At 41.7% G+C, this 20,286-nt stretch overlaps 1 protein-coding gene across 2 annotated transcripts in view; it reads left to right on the top strand.

Moving 5' to 3' along the window:
- The window catches only part of CA13 (carbonic anhydrase 13), a 39,492-nt gene extending 21,323 nt beyond the window's left edge, over nucleotides 1–18,169 (top strand). For both annotated transcript variants that reach the window (XM_027561630.1, XM_027561631.1), the window contains 4 exons: nucleotides 1,385–1,480; nucleotides 2,757–2,819; nucleotides 3,336–3,491; nucleotides 15,991–18,169. In XM_027561630.1, coding sequence (XP_027417431.1) covers nucleotides 1,385–1,480; nucleotides 2,757–2,819; nucleotides 3,336–3,491; nucleotides 15,991–16,110 — 435 coding nt within the window. In that variant the 3' untranslated portion in view covers nucleotides 16,111–18,169. The remainder of the gene's footprint in view (nucleotides 1–1,384; nucleotides 1,481–2,756; nucleotides 2,820–3,335; nucleotides 3,492–15,990) is intronic.
- Nucleotides 18,170–20,286: the final 2,117 nt, after the last annotated feature.

Genomic DNA, 20,286 nt, shown 5'->3' with positions numbered 1-20,286 from the left:
TCAGGGAGGGTCCCTGCTGAGCAGGGCCGAGCTGTGACCGTGGCCGAGTCAGGTGGGTGCCTCGCGGCCCTCTGGCTTCTGCCTCAGTTTGTCCTTCGCTTAGCCAGGAATGAAGATCCTCCAGGAAGGGTTTTCCGCCTTGCTGTCACTCTACAACCCTTCACACTTGTTTGTGAGTTGGGGATTCTGCACTGCGCCCCACGGTGGGACACGGAGCACACCTCTGGAGTTTGCAGTCAGCCGCTGCTGCGGGGGAGCTGCAAGTGGGTGAAGCCTGTCTTCTAGAGTGCCAGGCCCTCCACCTGCTTGTCTCCCCGATTTTCCTTTTCCCCTTGTCAGTGGCAGCAGCTGCCTCTGATTTTCTTCCTGAGATGCCTCTGTTTGGAACACCCTGAGGCCTCTTTTTCCTGTTAAAACTTCCTCTCAGCAAAGAATTTGAACATTCATAGAAAGTAGAATATATGTAACTATTGCTGGAAACAATTATAAAGGTGAATTTACATTTTCAAGCCATAAATAGTCTTAAACTTTTAAGACTTAAAACTTTTCATGGACAACTGAGCACTGCCCTTAGTAGCAGGATTGTGCCCGATCACCTTCTTCACAGGGTTGACTTCCCCACCCATCTGTGAGTGTGAGCTTGTGTGCTGGACTCAGCCACCAGCGGGGGTCTGACGGAAGGCTGCACAATTGTAGTTCCATCTGTGGACGTGGGTGTTTTGAACTGTGGTGTTGGAGAAGACTCTTGAGAGTCCCTTGGACTGCAAGGAGATCCAACCAGTCCATCCTAAAGGATATCAGCCCTGGGTGTTCATTGGAGGGACTGATGCTGAAGCTGAAACTCCAATACTTTGGCCACCTGATGTGAAGAACTGACTCTTTGGAAAAGACCCTGATGCTGGGAAAGATTGAGGGAAGGAGGAGAAGGGGATGACAGAGGATGAGATGGTCGGATGGCCTCATCGACTCGACGGACATGGGTTTGGGTGAACTCCGGGAGTTGGTGATGGACAGGGAGGCCTGGCGTGCTGCAATTCATGGGGTCGCAAAGAGTCGGACATGACTGAGCGACTGGACAGAACTGTGGACGTCGGGGAGCCCCAAGTCTTTTGGAAGCAATGGTTGGAGATTTTGGGGGCTAGAGAGGCTTGGCAGGATGCTCCAGAACCTTCTATGATGTAGACCTCAGCACAGGACACCACAGACCAGCTAAGCGACAGGGTCCTTCCCTTGTGTAGTTTTCAGACCAAAGTAAATAGGAGGATTCTGTCCAAGGTTCTCGTGCATAGGACAGGAAGATATATAGAAATGTTTTATTTGCATTTATGTTTTTAAAGGTGTCTAAAAAATAATGTTTGAATTATGTCCTGTTCCTCCCTTTCAGCTCCACGTTGTTCACTGGAATTCAGACAAATACCCCAGCTTTGTTGAGGCAGCTCATGAGCCAGATGGACTAGCTGTCTTGGGAATATTTTTACAGGTGAAAAAAATCCATTGATTTCGTTTTGAATAACTAGTCAGTCGTGTTGGATAAAGAGTTTCATTGTGGAGTAGATAGTCTACCACTTTTTATTCAATAATAGTAAACTTGTTCTAGGCTTACTGTTTTCCTTTTGAAGTGAATATTCACATTTTATGTTAGTTTATGGTCCATCTAAGGGCCCAGAACTACCCTAGGAGGGTTGTCTTATGATTCATCTTATTGTCCACGGATCAGTTTTATGTAGCTGCAATAACAATAATATCAGAAATATTACCTAATAGCAGAAGTGTTACACTGATATCTTGAGAAGGCAATCTTTATGATAGGCTCTTCCTGATTGCTCAATATTCGGAGATACAGCTTAGGGTAAAGTTCAAGTTCCTGATTCTTGAAGCACTAGTTTGACCACTAGTTTATTATGGTTTATTATCCCAAACGCACTGATCGATTTTAAAGATTTCTTTGTGTTTTCCTTTGTCTGGTATTCATATGAGGTTAGACAAGTGCCAGTGTCCTGATACCTGTGCAAGGGCTGGGCGGCTCAACCCCCACTGTGCCAGATTCTTTAGGGTGTGCCCTTTCGTGATGCCAGCAGCTCTGTGTGTGGTATAACTCGTTGCACGGGGGCTGGGGGAAGCCGGGGGCAGAGAGGAGACCAGCGTGCACAGCAGCAGCTCCTTCTTTGGGTCCCCAGGTCTGGCGGTGGCTGTGAAGGCCAAGTGGGGAAAGGCATTATACTTGAACCCTGAATGACCTAAAACCTTCAGGTAATTCAGGACACCCCAAACAAAGGAAAATAAGTACGTATATATTTTCTGAAGGCTTCTCCTCATGATGACATAGTCTGTTGATTCAGAACCTCAAGTCATCTTAAAAGGAAAGTGGGAGATGTTTTCCTCTAATGTTTGATGTCACCAAGAATCAGGGTCTGAAAGTCACATCTAGTTAAACAGTGCAGGTATTATGGAGGAGTTTCCTAAGCAAAGTTTCTCTCGAGAGAACCTGTACCCTAAATGTTCATAAAGCTGGAAGAATGTGAAGCTATTACTTCCAGCTTTGGAATCAAAGGTATGGTTCAGCCAAGGAGCCCTGTAATATTATCTTGTTTAGATTTTTCTGGTGTGATACGGCTGGCAGGTGAAAGAGAGCCTCATTATAGAACAATCACTGCTTGTTCTCAGCTGACTTAGGGTTTAAAAAAAAAACAAAAAATAGGGACTGAAATGGAGTGAGTCAGACAGTAACCATTTCTTTTGCAATTTCATGTTTTCAGATTGGTGAACATAATCCCCAACTGCAAAAGATTACTGACATTTTGGATTCCATTAAAGAAAAGGTAAAGTTAATTACTGTTTACCAGTGACTAATATGTTCCCTGTTTTCTCCTGAATTCTCTTATCTTCTGTTAGACTTTGACGTAGCATATGCTGCAGGCTTGGAAGCGGGTTTGAAACATCCTTGACCAATAGAGCGGAAGTAACATTGCCACTTATCTCTTGAAAATTATGACAGGATCTTAAATTATCTAAAACAATAATGTAAATTATTAAAATTTACATTAAATTTTATGTAAATTATCTAAAATTTCTAAAATTATCTAAAACAAATAATGTCATGCCACTTACATTAAAAAGAAATCCAGCGCTGCTTAAATAAATCTAAGTGAGGTGCTACTTCATCTTCAATTTTTAGAGTAAGGCAGATAGTTTTTTTAAAGACCTAACAGCAGATACTAAATCGTTCCATGAATTACAGAATTCCAGTGAAATAGCATTTCACGGGTATTTATTTTTTTGAGGTCTGTGTAAAGCTTTCCCACTGTCATTTATGAGAATTCTTTTTTCTTCCTCAGGGTAAACAAACTCGGTTTACGAATTTCGACCCGGTATGTCTACTTCCTCCATGCCGGGATTATTGGACATATCCTGGCTCTCTTACGGTCCCACCTCTTCTGGAGAGCGTCACTTGGATCATTTTAAAGCAGCCCATAAACATCAGCTCTCAACAGGTACATCGCTTCCTCCACGCTGACCCTGATTCTCTAGAGGGGCTGAATCGTGTGTGTGTGTGTGTGTGTGTGTGTGTGTGTGTTTCAAACCCTGCCCTTCATTTCTGCTGTTATGAAGCCTGTGTTTTCCCTTCATTAGTCAGATGAGTGGTTGAACCCAGTGAGGTTTCTCTTTTCTTATTTGACCTTCTATGATTAGATTATTTCTTTCCCATTTCCTAGAAATGTAATGTGCAGACAGGCATGGATGGACGTGACGTGCCCCCTTGCGGGCTCTGCTCTTTCTTCTCTTGTGTGGTCCGAGGTATTAAAGGTCTGCGATACAAAAGGGAAAATCAGGAGCGAGTCTTCCTTCAAAGGGCGACATTCTCCTTTTTGACCTTGGTGTCTGGACCTGCTCCTCCTGCAGATTTCACGTTCAGAAAGGGAACAGTGAGGACAGCCGTGGGCCCAGCACTCTGCCCTTGCTAGATTGAGGAAATCCGTCTGATCTTTTGGCTTTTGTTGACAAAGCTATTGTGAAGCTGGCTGAGGGGCTTTAAAGCATTTGCCTAGGAGCTGTGGGTGGCCGCCTGTGCTCTTCCTGGGAGCAGATTTCCTCTGATCAGGCTCCCGGGGTCGGTGGGCCCAGCAGTCTGCAGGTTCAGTGTGTCTTTGATGCTTAGAGACTCCAGATAGAGCTGTGATCCCCCATCGTGGTGGTTTAGTCACTCAGTCGTGAACCACTCTTCGAGACCCCGTGGACTGTAGCCTGCGGGTCTCCTCTGTCCCTGGGATCCTCCAGGCAAGAATACTGGAGTGGATTGCCGTGCCCTCCTCCAGGGGATCTTCCCGATCCAAGGGCCAAATCTGCATTTTCCGGGGAAGCCCACCATGGGACTGACCAATCTGTTGGGTGATGCTGTTTGCCTAATGGATTTGGTTTTGGTTTTGTTATTGTTTTCTTTTTCGAATTATATGCTGCGAAATCTTGGCAAGAACACAGCCTGGTAATTTTTGCAGCTAATGATGTTACTCCCGTTCTGGGCTGACCCACACACCTAACTGATTCATCTTTCCCCTAAGCAAAGACTAGAGTTGGTTCACCTTTACGAAGGTTGCATCAGATAACGTTTCTCCTTGTGGTGTTGAATCATCCAACTTCTGTTGACCTCGTGTTTAGGATGAAAGCCAGATAATAATCTGGCTCATACTTATTAAAATATTTTATAAAAATCTGGGTAGATAGCCAGAGCTTGACTGACATGGAAATTCCTGTGGGTTTTTTCCATCATAAATTATAACGTGAGTTGCACCATGAGAAAAGTGGCCTTCATGGACTCAGCGGCCTTGTTAATGCAGCTCACTTTTCTCCCCTTCATGCACTAAGTGGTTTGCTTTTACTTTTCTTTATTAAATTTGAACAGGTTAATAGTAAGAGTTAACAAGGTAGTAATAATAAAGGAATCGTGTTTTTTCTCACATTTTAAGAATTAATTTATCCATTAAAACCATTTGGAAAATATATATTTTTAACCCACCTGTGATTTGGAAAAGAAAATATCAAAATATTATTTAGTCATATACAATACATGCTATGCTATGCCAAGTCACTTCAGTCGTGTCCGACTCTGTGCGACCCCAGTGACTGCAGCCCACCAGGCTCCCCCGTCCCTACCTAATCAAAAATAACACCCTGCAAATGTAGGAATGACTGCCTAGATGTGAATTCACTATTGTATCTCACTTTAATCATTAACATTAATTATTAATGTAGCTCTTATGCAGTTTATAAAATAATAGCTGTATGTTAGAACTTTAGTGTGAGCAACAATTCATTTTGAGGTTCCATTTGTTAAGATTAATTATTAATGTGGTTTTTATGCCGTTAGAGTTTATAAACTAATAGCTGCACTTTAGACGTTTAGTGTGAGTGATAACTTATTCTGAGGCCTTCACTGAAATCTGCTGTGGCAGGAACACTGACAGACATTTTCAGTCAGATTGAAATGATTATTTGAGTAGTAATCACAATTATTATGATGACTGTAATAGCTTAGTAATCCAAATTATTATGGTGATTTTAAGATTTAAAGAATGAAGTAAAAGATATTTTAAAAGTTCAGTACCATGTTAACCATGAGAAAAGCATCAGGCAGTGCCCAGTTCTCAAAATATCTGATCAATAATCCTCAAAACTGACAAGGTTGTGAAAAACACAAAAGACTGTCATAATCATGAAATACTCAAGCAGACAAGACAACAAGTATGAATGTATTTCCTGATAGGATCCTGGAACAGAAAATGATATTAGGTAAAAACAGAAGAAATTGAAATAAAGGGTGGATTTCAGTTAATAATATTTGTACTGGTTCACTAATTGTTAAAAATGTACCATAGTAATGCAGAATGTCAATGACAGGGGGCACTTCTGTGTGAATCCTTTAAGAGTGAAAGAAGGGAGAAAAAAACAAACGGGAAACTGAATTGTGGGATGTACAAGAATTATTCTATCTTTGAAGTAATTCGGTAAATCTAAATCGGTTCTAAAATAAAAAAGCAGATTTTAAAATATTCCAACACATGAGAGGGTTGATAAGATTATTTAGTTGCTCAGCTCTTTTGTATAAAGTAAAATGAAGGTCCTTTTTGTGTACACCACTGACTTGAAAGTTACTTTACTAAAGGTAATTTTTAATATCAATTTTAGCGGTCCTTATTTTAGAAGAATCTGGAAAATATTGTTTTTATTTCATTTCCAATTCCACCATATAACGTCACTAGTTGTGAAGATTAAATCCTCTTTTTAGTAAGTTGGTGCCGATTTTTTCAACGTTTTTTTCCTGATTCTATTTCTTGCCAAGTCACTGTTTGACCTAAAGGGCAAATCAGATGGTTTCCATTTCATTTTTCTTGATTCAAGTCCATTTTTCTCCCTAGAGTCATTTACTGAAATGCTTGATTTAACTGCCAGGCCAGTAAAAAGATACACTGTTTTTGATACTTCTGATAACAGATCTGTCATCCTTTGGAAGGCTGACCTCTCTTGCCACATCTCTGTGGTTTATCCCAGATTATCTAAATTGGCTTCCTCATTTGCTGAAATTTGATGTGCAGAATTTAGTTCTGAGCTCCTTTTTTTGAAAAAAAAAAAGATCTTTGTTGTTTATTATGATATTTGCATCCAGTAAGATTCATACATTTTAGTATGCAGGTGGGGATTTTGATTATTGCAACAACTACAACTGCCATCCAAGTATGGAATAGATCCCTTGGCTGAAAAAGTTTGCTTGTGCTCCTTTATATTCCACCTTCTTCCTCACGCATGCCCCAGGCAATGGCTGAGATGTCACAAGAATTTTGTCTTTTTTAGAATTTTATTAAAATGGAATCATATAGTACACAGAGGTAAAGAATCCACGTGCCAGTGCAGGAGACGCGGATTCCATCCCTACGTCAGGAAGATCCTCTGGAGAAGGAAAGGACAACCCATTCCAGTATTCTTGCCTGGAACATCCCATGGACAGAGGAGCCTGGTGGGCTACAGTCCGTGGGGTCTCAAAGAGAGACGTGACAGAGGCTGAGCGTGCTCACACACACACAGGACACGGACTTCTGTGTTGGACTTCATTTCACAGATGGCACCCCACTCCAGTGCTCTTGCCTGGGGATGGACAGAGGAGCCTGGCGGGCTACAGTCCACGGGGTCGCAAAGAATTGGACATGACTGAGCGATTTCACATAATATTTTTAAGATATATTGATTTCCTCTTTGTTATTGAGTAATATTTATGGGCCTTCCAGGTGGCGATCGTGGTAAAGAACCAGCCTGCCAAAGCAGGTTAGATAATAAAGAGATGCGGATTTGATCCCTGGGTTGGGAAGATCCCCTGGAGGAGGGCATGGCAGCCCACTCCAGTATTCTTTCCTGGAGAACCCCATGGACAGAGGAGCCTGATGGACCGCAGTCCATGGGGTCACAAAGAGTCAGATAGGACTGAAGCAACTTAGCACGCATGCATGCAGTATTTATGGTATGGATACAGCATTCTTTTTTAATCTGTTCACTAACTAATTAGCCATTGGGTTGCTTCCAGTTTGGGACCATTATAAATAGCAACTACCCATGTTTAGCTGTTAGGAATAATTGGCATATACACTTCCATGTGGACCCGTATGTTCACTTCCTGTGGCGATTTCTAGCACTGGGTTACTGGGTCACGTCTACTTTTATAAGGGACTGCCTTGCTGTTTTCCAATGTGACTCTTCCGTCTTCCATTTGCACCAGCAATGCAAAAGATTTCTAGTTTTTCTACATCCTTGTTACACTTGGTTCTGTAAGTAATTTTAACTTTTAGCCATTCTAGTGGGTATGTATCACGTGTGTGATTTTTGATTTGTATTTATCTGATGACTAATGATGGTGAGCACTTTTTCATATAATTATTGATTATGCTTATATCTTCTTTTGGGAAATATTTGTTCAGATAATTTGTCCACTTTAAAATTGGACTGTTTGTCTTCTCATTATGGAGTTGCAAGGGTTTTTTTTTTTAATACAATCTGGATAAAAGCCCTGTTTTCAACATATGCTTTACAAAACTTGTCTTTTTTGCCCCCACCGTGTCTTTTGAAGAGCCAAAGTTAAAGAAAACCTCTTAATCTTGATGAAGTTCATTTTATCAAAATACCTTTTATAGTGTGTGTTTTGGTGTCCTATTTAAGAAATCTTTGCCGAGCTATATGCCACAAAATATTTTTCCTACTTTAAGTAATAGTTTTAGCTCTTACCTTTAAGTCTTGTATTATTTATGAGTCAATTTTTGTGTATGCTATGCTCCATTCTCTTTCCTCTCCTTCTGATATTCTTTTTTACATTGAAGTATAGTTTGCTTACAATATTGTATCAGTTCCAGGTGTACAGTGTAATTATTTAATATTTGTTTGTGTTCTGTGTAAAGTTGCTGTGAAGTGTTGGCTATATTCCCTGTGCTGTACCTTATACCCTTGTAACTTCTTTATTCTGTGCTACCTGATGGTTTGTACATCTGATCACCTTCACCAGTATCGCCTCTCCCCCACCCTTCTACTTTCCATAACCACTAGTTTTTTCTCTGTATCTGTAAATTTGTTTCTGTTTTCTTATATTCATTCATTTATTTTGTAGATACAAATATGAGTGTAAACATACAATATTTGTCTTTCTCTGACTTATTTTTCTAAACATGATACTCTCCAGGTCTATTCCTATTGCTGTAAATGGCATTTTCATTTTTAATGACCAAGTAATATACTATTGTGTATGTGTGTGTATACACACACACACACACACACACCATATGTATATATGTACCATATATAATATACCCCACACCTTTATCCATTCATCTCTTGATGGACTTATAGATTGCTTCCATATGTGATATTCTAATTATGCATACATTTGACCTGTTCAAAACAGATCCTCCAAGACTCTATTAGTTTCAAATTTTTTTTTAAATTTCTGCTCTTCACAATGGATGCCGGGCTGGTTGAAGCACAAGCTGGAATCAAGATTGCTGGGAGAAATATTAATAACCTCAGATATTCAGATGACACCACCCTTATGGCAAAAAGTGAAGAGGAACTAAAGAACCTCTGATGAAACTGAAAGAGGAGAGTGAAAAAGTTGGCTTAAAGCTCAACATTCAGAAAACTAAGATCATGGTATCTGGTCCCATCACTTCATAGGAAATAGATGGGGAAACAGTGAGAGACTTTATTTTCTTGGGCTCCAAAATCACTGCAGATGGTGACTGCAGCCATGAAATTAAAAAACGCTTACTCCTTGGAAGGAAAGTTATGACCAACCTAGACAGCATATTCAAAAGCAGAGACATTACTTTGCCAACAAAGATCTGTCTAGTCAAAGCTATGGTTTTTCCAGTAGTCATGTATGGATGTGAGAGCTGGACCATAAAGAAAGCTGAGTACAGAAGAATTGATGCTTTTGAACTGTGGTGTTGGAGAAGACTCTTGAGAATCCCTTGGACTGCAAGGAGATCCAACCAGTCCATCCTAAAGGAAATCAGTCCTGAATATTCATTAGAAGGACTGATGTTGAAGCTGAAACTCCAATACTTTGGCCACCTGATGCGAACAACTGACTCACTAGAAAAGACCCTGATGCTGGGAAAGATTGAAGGCAGGAGGAGAAGGGGAGGACACAGGATGAGATGGATGGATAGCATCACCAACTTCATGGACGTGAGTCTGAGTGAACTCCGGGAGTTGGTGATGGACAGGGAGGCCTGGCATGCTGCAATTCATGGGGTTGAAAAGAGTCGGACACGACTGAGCCACTGAACTGAACTGAACTGAACTGAGTCTGACTTCACTGATTTTTCTTTCTTTGATCATGTTTACATTTTCTTGATTCTTTGTATGTTGAGTAACTTTGTATTGCAACCTAGATGTTATGAACATTAAGTTGTGGAGATTCTGGATCTGTTGTTTTTCTCTGATGACTACTGTTTCCTTTGGATTCAGTTCAGTTCAGTCACTCAGTCGTGTCGGACTCTTTGCGACCCCATGAATCACAGCACGCCAGGCCTCCCTGTCCATCACCAAATCCCAGAGTTCACTCAGACTCACGTCCATCGAGTCAGTGATGCCATCCAGCCATCTCATCCTCTGTCGTCCCCTTCTGTTCTTGCCCCCAATCCCTCCCAGCATCAGAGTCTTTTCCAATGAGTCAACTCTTCACATGAGGTGGCCAAAGTACTGGTGTTTCAGCTTTAGCATAATTCCTTCCAAAGAAATCTCAGGGCTGATCTCCTTCAGAATGGACTGGTTGGATCTCCTTGCAGTCCAAGGGACTCTCAAGAGTCTTCTCCAACACCACAGTTCAAAAGCATCAATTCTTTGGCACTCAGACTTCTTCACAGTCCAACTCTCACATTCCATACATGACCACAGGAAAAACCATAGCCTTGACTAGACGAACCTTTGTTGGCAAAGTAATGTCTCTGCTTTTGAATATGCTATCTAGGTTGGTCATAACTTTCCTTCCAAGGAGTAAGCGTCTTTTAATTACATGGCTGCAGTCACCATCAGTAGTGATTTTGGAGCCCAGAAAAATAAAGTCTGACACTGTTTCCACTGTTTCCCCACCTATTTGCCCTGAAGTGATGGGACTGGATGACATGATCTTCGTTTTCTGAATGTTGAGCTTTAAGCCAACTTTTTCACTCTCCTCTTTCACTTTCATCAAGAGGCTTTTGAGTTCCTCTTCACTTTCTGCCATAAGGGTGGTGTCATCTGCATATCTGAGGTTATTGATATTTCTCCTGGCAATCTTGATTCCAGCTTGTGTTTCTTCCAGTCCAGCGTTTCTCATGATGTACTCTGCATAGAAGTTAAATAAACAGGGTGACAATATACAGCCTTGATGAACTCCTTTTCCTATTTGGAACCAGTCTGTTGTTCCATGTCCAGTTCTAACTGTTGCTTCCTGACCTGCATACAGATTTCTCAAGAGGCAGATCAGGTGGTCTCGTGTTCCCATCTCTTTCAGAATTTTCCACAGTTTATTGTGATCCACACAGTCAAAGGCTTTGGCATAGTCAATAAAGCAGAAATAGATGCTTTTCAGGAACTCTCTTGCTTTTTCCATGATCCAGCAGATGTTGGCAATTTGGTCTCTGGTTCCTCTGCCTTTTCTAAAACCAGCTTGAACATCAGGAAGTTCACAGTTCACATACTGCTGAAGTCTGGCTTGGAGAATTTTGAGCATTACTTGACTAGCATGTGAGATGAGTGCAATTGTGTGGTAGTTTGAGCATTCTTTGGCATTGCCTTTCTTTGGGATTGAAATGAAAACTGACCTTTTCCAGTCCTGTGGCCACTGCTGAGTTTTCCATATTTGCTGGCATACTGAGTGCAGCACTTTCACAGCATCATCTTTCAGGATTTGGAATTGCTCAACTGGGATTCCATCAGCCAAGAAGGAATGCAAAAACCATGTGGGTATCTTTGCACCTGTGGTTCTCAAAGTTTGGGGTATGCAAGAATCACCTGACAGGGCTTCCCTGGTGGCTCAGTGAAGAATCCGCCCACCAGCGCAGGAGACACGGGCTCAGCCCTGATCCGGGAAGATCCCACATGCCTCGGAGCAACTAAGTCCGTTTACCACGACTACTGAGCCTGCGCTCTAGGGCCTGCGAGCTGCAACTGTGGAGCCCGCGCGCCCCAGAGCCCTGCCCTGCCATGAGAGAGGCTGCGCAATGAGAGGCCCGTGCACCGTAAGTGGAGAGCAGCCCGCTGGCCACTGCAATAGAGAAAGGCTCACAGCAACGAAGACCCAGCACAGCCAAAACCAGATACATAAATAAAGTTATTTATATATGTAAAGAGTCACCTGAGAAAGCCATGTGGGTCCTTGAGCCTTATTAGAAAACTGCTTTAGTGGTCTGAGATGAGGTCCGGGAATCTAAAGTTTTAAGAATAACCCCAAAGTCTTTTCATTCGGATTCTCTGGGTCCCCCTCCCCACCCTCTTCATAAGACTGCCTTAGACTGGGACCTGTGTGTGGAATAACAGGAGACGATTTAGAAAGATGATTTGGAACCAGGTGGCCAAGAGGCTTAGCAGCCATGCTCACAAGTTTGTTTTGGGGCCTGAATAAAGTTCAAAATGTCATATATGTTAGAGATATATTTTGAAATGTTTCTACCTGAAATGATAGTTGAAATTGGCTTCAAAATAATACAATGTGGGCAGGATTCAGAGATGGAGAGAGAGAGTGGGTGAGAATCTGGATGAAGCAGAATCGGCCATGTGTTGATGACTGCTAAAGCTGGGTGATGGTTTATTATGTTGCCCTGTCCACCTTTGCATATGTCCGAAAGTTTCCATAATAAAAAGTAAACAAGAAGAGATCAGAATGAAATGGTGAAAAAACACAAAAAAACAAGAAAAGCACTTAGAGATGCAGAGTAGTGCTGTGCTTAGCGCATGTCTTACTTACCAGATGGTTCATTTGTAAGTTCCTCACCTTTAGAATAGGATAATAGTATATTATTGATAGGGTTGTTCAGGGGATTAAATGCAATCTGTAATGTGAAACACTTAGCATAGTACCTGGCCCATCATATTTTATAAGAGAGCTTATTTTTATTATTACTCAACTTTGGCAGGCAATGGACAGCTATTAAAAACATTTGAGCCCGAGAGTGACTAATCAAAACTGTTTCCAAAGCATTAGAAAAGCTGTTTCTGGTTACTGGGGTTACTACAGAAGAAATGTAAGCTTTCGGTATTAGAGCCCAAGAAAACAGTAAGACTGGTCAGACCTTCCTCAGCCTTCCGACTGAGCTGTGGAGGTTCTTGCAGGAGCTGTGAAGATGCTGTGTCAGCCTTAGGAACAGAGGGACAGCTTTTCTGCTGGAATGAAGCCAGAGGCCTGGGGAGGGCAGGGGGCCAGTAGCGGCCAGTCAAGGGGCTGCATTTTGCAGCCAGTGCGGCAGTGGAGAACCCCACAGCCAAGAGAAACCAGTGTAAGCAGGGCCTGGGAGATGCAGGGTCTACCGAGCTGGACTAAGTGACTGGGAGGGCGAGCCAGAGCCAGAAAGGGAAGGAGCTTGATGAGACATCAGGATGGGCTCAGAGACTTTCAGCAAAATGAGCAACTGGTCAGAGAAAGATCCAGAGTTAAGTTCCAGTTCTAAACTGATGAGGCTAAAACACTGCAGAGGTAGGGAGCCACTATCAGTGTGCAGAGGCATTGAAGAGGGCTAAGGGTATATATTGGGCTTCCCTGGCGGCTCAGCAGTAAAGAATCCTCCTGCAATACAGGAGATGAGCGTTTGATCCCGGGGTCGGGAAGATCCCCTGGAAAAGGAAATGCAACCCACTCCAGTATTCTTGCCTGGGAAATCCCATGGGCAGAGGAGCCTGGTGGGCTACCGTCCATGGGGTTGCAAAGATTTAGATACAACATAGCAACTCAACAACAACTTGACTTTCAGTTCACTTCAGTTCCTTCGCTCAGTCATGTCTGACTCTTTGCGACCCCATGAACCGTAGCACGCCAGGCCTCCCTGTCCATCACCAACTCCTGGAGTCCACCCAACTCATATCCACTGAGTTGGTGATGCCATCCAACCAGCTCATCCTCTGTGGTCCCCTTCTACTCCCGCCTTCAATGTTTTGAAGCATCAGGGTCTTTTCAAATGAGTCAGCTCTTCACATCAGGTGGCCAAAGTATTGGAGTTTCAGCTTCAGCATTAGTCCTTCCAATGAACACCCAGGACTGACTTCCTTTAGGATGGACTGGTTGGATCTCCTTGCAGTGGGGACTCTCAAGAGTCTTCTCCAACACCATAGTTCAAAAGCATCAATTCTTGTGCGCTCAGCTTTCTTTATGGTCCAACTCTCACATCCATACATGACTACTGGAAAAACCATAGCCTCTGCTTTTTAATATGCTCTCTAGGTTGGTCATAACTTTCCATCCAAGGAGTAAGCATCTTTTAATTTCATGGCTGCAGTCACCATCTGCAGTGATGTTGGAGCCCCCCCCAAAAATAAAGTCTGTCACTGTTTCCCCATCTATTTGCCATGAAGTGATGGGACCAAATGCCATGATCTTAGTTTTCTAAGTATTGAGCTTTAAGCCAACTTTTTCAACTCTCCTCTTTCACTTTCATCAAGAGGCTCTTTAGTTCCTCTTCACTTTCTGCCATAAGGGTGGTGTCATCTGCATATCTGGGGTTATTGATATTTCTCCCAGCAATCTTGATTCCAGCTTGACTTTACCAGATAATTACTTATGTCTCATCTTGCTTTTGCCATAGTGATGTGGTCTAATGAAACATGAGTAATGCCAAGTTGTAAATACTCCTCATATCTCTACTCTTTGAAAAGACACCTCAAAATATCACTGTGGAAACACATGACTGCTTGTATATGATACTTGAACTTATCTCCGTAGAGCGTGGTTATAAATTGTTGCCTATTTATTATGAAGGACAGCTATCGCCTCTGTCTCCTATCCTGGCTAGTATCGTAAGAGAACTATTTTAGGCTTTAGATAAATGGTAAGGATGGAAGCCTAAGTGACGTGTCCTGGTCTGAATTTCTGTGACTCTTTGATTAGATGACTATCAAAGCTTAGAGAATAGAAGCTGTTTTCAACAGTTTAATAAAGCTGTGCACACACAAACAGCAAAACAGCAAAAACTTGCTCATGTGGCAATATGGTTTTAGTGAATGTTTTTGAGACAGCAGAATTATTCAGATACTTTACCCAACTTTCATTTTACTACTATAAACCTGTCCTTAATCTTAGTAGTGTTAAATCACCAAGGAATTGCTGAATAACTCATAAACATGCTTATAACATAAACTTTTCAACAATTAAAAAAAGTGACATAGAATAATATCTATTGACATGCAAAGGATATATATTAAGTGAAAAACTAAGGTTTCAGACGAGTAAATATATTGAGCTTATTTTGCACGAAAACTTTCAAATGCGAACACCAATGCATAGTGTTTATACACAGAGAAACTTCTGGAAGGGTATACTCCATAATGTGAACAGTGGTTAAATTTTGTGACATGATTACTAGTAATTTCTATTTTCTTCTTGACACTTGTGTACTATATGAAATTTATAAGGTAAGTAAGCATTTTGTTGCGTGTGTGATAAGAAAAAGTAAACCTTTGTGTTGAGAAATATGCCTGTATCACTTAAATTGTATTGAAATATTGTCAGCAGTTGAAGGACTGGGCTTTTCCCCTAGTTAGTTGCTTATAAGGCGCAGTTATGGTGAGGGATAGATCACTTTTATAAAGTCCATAAAAGGTGAACATTCTATAGGATGAACAGCACGTGGTTCCCATTATATTGGAGTGTTTTAAATGTTGAGTGTAAATACTAAGAACCGATGGCCCCTGTTGAGGTAATCTAATCCAATGCTTCACTTTATAGCGGAGGAAACTGAAGACTAAAGACAGTAAGTGAATTTCCGAGGTCACACAGCTCGCGCTCGTGGCAGAACTAGGAGTGGGACCCCTCCTGGAAAACTCTTCCCACTCTCATTCTGCCACTGGAGGTCACATTTTCTGATTTCTACATATGTTGTCTTTAAACCACATCCTGACTGTTTTTTCTCCCTTATTTGATCTTCAAATGAAGAATGCTTCTATACTTATTTTTGAAGCCATAGAAATTTGTATGATGGACATGTTTGGGTGAACTCCTGGAGTTGGTGATGGACAGGGAGGCCTGGCGTGCTGCAATTCATGGGGTCACAAAGAGTCAGACATGACTGAGCGACTGAACTGAACTGAACTGAAGACTCTAGCAGAAGAGTTGCATTATGATATATGAGCCATAACTTAGAAAATTTTCATTGAAATACATTTAATTCCTAGTAGAAGAAAGCTTATAAGCTTCTTAACTTTCCAATCAGGGCAGTTCATTAACGCTGGTGTGACTTTCTCTGCTAATAATTCTCCTCTTTTCTTCAACAGCTGGCCGCATTCCGCACCCTCCTGTGCAGCAGGGAGGGTGAAACGGCGGCTTTTCTGTTGAGCAATCACCGTCCACCACAGCCTTTGAAGGGCCGAAAAGTGAGAGCCTCTTTCCGTTAAAAGTCGTGGCCAAGAGACCACCCCAGACACGCCTGTGGAGAGAAAAGAAAACAAACACAAAACTCCCGACTTTCCTAGAATTGTAATTTATGGGGTGACGTTTATGGGGTGACATAGCCGTTTTGCTATCAGCTTGTGCCCAAAGAAAATCAGATCTTTTGAATCAAACTGACTTAAGTCACCTGTCTCAGATTCGCACTCTTAGGTTTATAAGCAGCAGACACTGTTTGATGTGTATTAAAGCCTGTGGAATACATCTGTTTCCACCTGTGTGACCGCATGGCGGGCATCGTAAACCTCAGAATGTGTTAGGAATCGTCTCTTGCCCTAGAGGCTGATCAGTCACATCTCTCAGTGGTGTTGGTGATATACCTAAATTCATTCCCAGAATAATAGGATTGTGGTACCTTTTTCTAAACAAGTGATTCTGCTGGATATCTTGATATCATTCCAATTCATAAAAGTAGATACTATTTCCTTTTCAAGTGAATTTTCATTTGGATTATGTTGCTGGTTTTCACTGCAGAGTACTTCTAATAAAACAAACAGAATGAGAGCTATGGAGACATGGGATATAGTGAATTAAAGCATCTATTCCACAGCTCAAGAAGAGCCCATCCAATTTTGGAGAGGACTTCCCCGGGATATAAGTAGCTTTTAAACTTTAATGCCTTACACCACCTATCTCATTCACTTGGTGATGCTAATAATAAACTGGCTAATAATTGATCAGACACAGTGATTGTCAGTATATGGCATAAGCGGTGTTTATGACGTGGTTTGAAACTGATGAGGTGCCACTGATGAGGGCAGGCAGAGCTGCCCATGGGCTCGAGGGACAGACTGCCTAATTTTGACCTGTGTTTTGGCAGCAGAGCAGACAGCAGTCCTGTGAAGATCATTGTTTTATCAACTAATGGGGAAAGTTACTTGAGTCTCAAATATTTGCTCAGTCCACAGTCCCATTGACCCATTTCCATAGCAACACCTGTCTCCCCTGACACACGTGTCCCTCCATCTCTTAAGCAGTTTTGTAAGCTGGCTCTTGACATTCACTTTAACCTGTTATCTCACATATCTTTGCCTGGTTTTGGTGAAGAAGAAACGGAGAGGTCCTTCTGCTCTTTCTGGTTCAAACAGAGTGACTCTCAGCATTAACTTAATAATCAAATTTAAAACGAACACATACTCCACTCTGCCACCTTCTGAAAGGAGTTAATTGAGTTTCCTTAATTGTGATGATTTGTTTCAGACACCCATCTTCCTCTGGATATAGATTTTCATAATTGAAAGTATCCAGTAAATTGTGTAATAAAGACATATAAATTTGAATTAAGATGAGTTCCTAAGACGAAAGCTCCATTGATTTTCTTTTTCACTTTACATTTTCTAGCTTGAGGCCTTGTAGGAGATTGACATATAATAAATACATAATTAATTGAATATTTAAAAACTTTTATTTTGTATGTTTGGTAATTATCTTGCTGCTTGCAACCAAATGCACTGTTAATTCATGTAACAAGTAAAGTGCAATTTATCTCTTGAAAATTATTTTCTTCTTAAAGGAATACTTATTAAATCTACCTGTGTATCCAGAAGTTCTAATGGCTTTAGAAAGACCGGTGTTGAATGAATTTCTTTAGTTTGGCAAGACATGCTGTCTCCCTCACTAGTACTCTAGTGAGTCAAAGAAGTCTGTTTTCTCAGAGAAAGTAACTAGCATGCAAGACAAGGATTCTAATTACTGTGTATGAGCGTTACCACTTTGTAAGTCACGGTTCCTGCCACAGTATTCCACCAGTTCTATGCTACAAATTGGACTTTAGTAGACTGAAAAAGTCTGCACAGCACTGATTTCCTTGAAGATTGTCTGATAATTTATCTCTCAGAGGCAAAAGGTCTAAGTGTTATCCAAAATTGTTATCTTGTGGAAAGATTAAAGAGTTGTAAATACTAATATTTTGTTTCCCACCTAGATTGGATTTATATTTGTTAAGCATTTTGTATTTTAACTTAAATTGGATTCAATCGTAATAAAGATAATGAGACAAACTTTGAACTTGTTTATGCAAGATACAGAATGAAATTACACTTTTACACTCTGTATTTAGAAGGCAATTTCAAATCCACAGAAAAATTGTAAACACCTTTGTTTTTCCCTCTGGATTTGAGAGGAAACTTACCAACAGGTTACTGCATCATCTCAGAAACTGTAGTGTATATTTTCACAAGTTAGGACATTATCCTACAGAACTGTGTGTGTGTGTGTGTGTGAGTGTGTGTGCGTGTGTATGCTCAGTCACTCAGTCATGCCCAGCTCTTTGCAATCCTATGGAATATAGCCTGCCAGGTTCCTCTGTCCATGGGATTCCCCAGGCAAGAATACTGGAGTGGGTTGCCATGCCCTCCTCCAGGGAATCTTCCCAACCCAGGGATGAAACCTGTGTGTCTTATGTCTCCTGTATTGGCAAGCAGAATCTTAGCATTGCACCACGTGGGAAACCCTACACAACCGTCAGTTCAGTTCAGTCAGTTCAGTCGTGTCCGACTCTTTGCGACCCCATGAATCGCAGCACACCAGGCCTCCCTGTCCATCACCAACTCCCGGAGTTCACTCAGACTCACGTCCATCGAGTCAGTGATGCCATCCAGCTATCTCATCCTCTGTTATCCCCTTCTCCTCCTGCCCCCAATCCCTCCCAGCATCAGAGTCTTTTCCAATGAGTCAACTCTTCCCATGAGGTGGCCAAAGTACTCGAGTTTCAGCTTCAGCATCATTCCTTCCAAAGAAATCCCAGGGCTGATCTCCTTCAGAATGGACTGGTTGGATCTCCTTGCAGTCCAAGGGACTCTCAAGAGTCTTCTCCAACACCACAGTTCAAAAGCATCAGTTCTTCAGCACTCAGCCTTCTTCACAGTCCAACTCTCACATCCATACATGACCACAGGAAAAGCCATAGCCTTGACTAGACGGACCTTTGTTGGCAAAGTAATGTCTCTGCTTTTGAATATGCTATCTAGGTTGGTCATAACTTTCCTTCCAAAGAGTAAGCGTCTTTTAATTTCATGGCTGCAGTCACCATCTGCAGTGATTTTGGAGCCCCAAAAAAGAAAGTCTGACACTGTTTCCACTGTTTCCCCATCTATTTGCCCTGAAGTGATGGGACTGGATGACATGATCTTCGTTTTCTGAATGTTGAGCTTTAAGCCAACTTTTTGACTCTCCACTTCCACTTTCATCAAGAGGCTTTTGAGTTCCTCTTCACTTTCTGCCATAAGGGTGGTGTCATCTGCATATCTGAGGTTATTGATATTTGTCCTGGCAATCTTGATTCCAGCTTGTGTTTCTTCCAGTCCAGCGTTTCTCATGATGTACTCTGCATAGAAGTTAAATAAACAGGGTGACAATATACAGCCTTGACGTACTCCTTTTCCTATTTGGAACCAGTCTGTTGTTCCATGTCCAGTTAAAACTGTTGCTTCCTGACCTGCATACAGATTTCTCAAGAGGCAGGTCAGGTGGTCTGGTATTCCCATCTCTCTAAGAATTTTCCAGAGTTTATTGTGATCCACACAGTCAAAGGCTTTGGCATAGTCAATAAAGCAGAAATAAATGTTTTTCTGGAACTCTCTTGCTTTTTCCATGATACAGCGGATGTTGGCAATGTGATCTCTGGTTCCTCTGCCTTTTGTAAAACCAGCTTGAACATCAGGAAGTTCACGGTTCACATATTGCTGAAGTCTGGCTTGGAGAATTTTGAGCATTACTTGACTAGCGTGTGAGATGAGTGCAATTGTGTGGTAATTTGAGCATTCTTTGGCATTGCCTTTCTTTGGGATTGGAATGAAAACTGACCTTTTCCAGTCCTGTGGCCACTGCTGAGTTTTCCAAATTTGCTGGCATATTGAGTGCAGCACTTTCACAGCATCATCTTCCAGGATTTGAAATAGCTCAACTGGCATTCCATCACCTCCACTAGCTTTGTTCTTAGTGATGCTTTCTAAGGCCCACTTAACTTTACATTCCAGGATGTCTGGCTCTAGGTCAGTGATCACACCATCATGATTATCTGGGTCGTGAACCATAGTATGGCTAAAATAGCTATGAGATTCAGTTCAGTTTAGTTGCTCAGTTGTGTCCGGCTCTGTGCAACCTCATGGACTGTATCATACCAG

Source organism: Bos indicus x Bos taurus, chromosome 14 (assembly GCF_003369695.1).
Source record: "Bos indicus x Bos taurus breed Angus x Brahman F1 hybrid chromosome 14, Bos_hybrid_MaternalHap_v2.0, whole genome shotgun sequence".
In the NCBI taxonomy this organism is placed as follows: Eukaryota; Metazoa; Chordata; class Mammalia; order Artiodactyla; family Bovidae; genus Bos; species Bos indicus x Bos taurus.
Note: the sequence above shows the minus strand (reverse complement) of the source record. Positions and strands in the feature narration are given on the sequence as shown.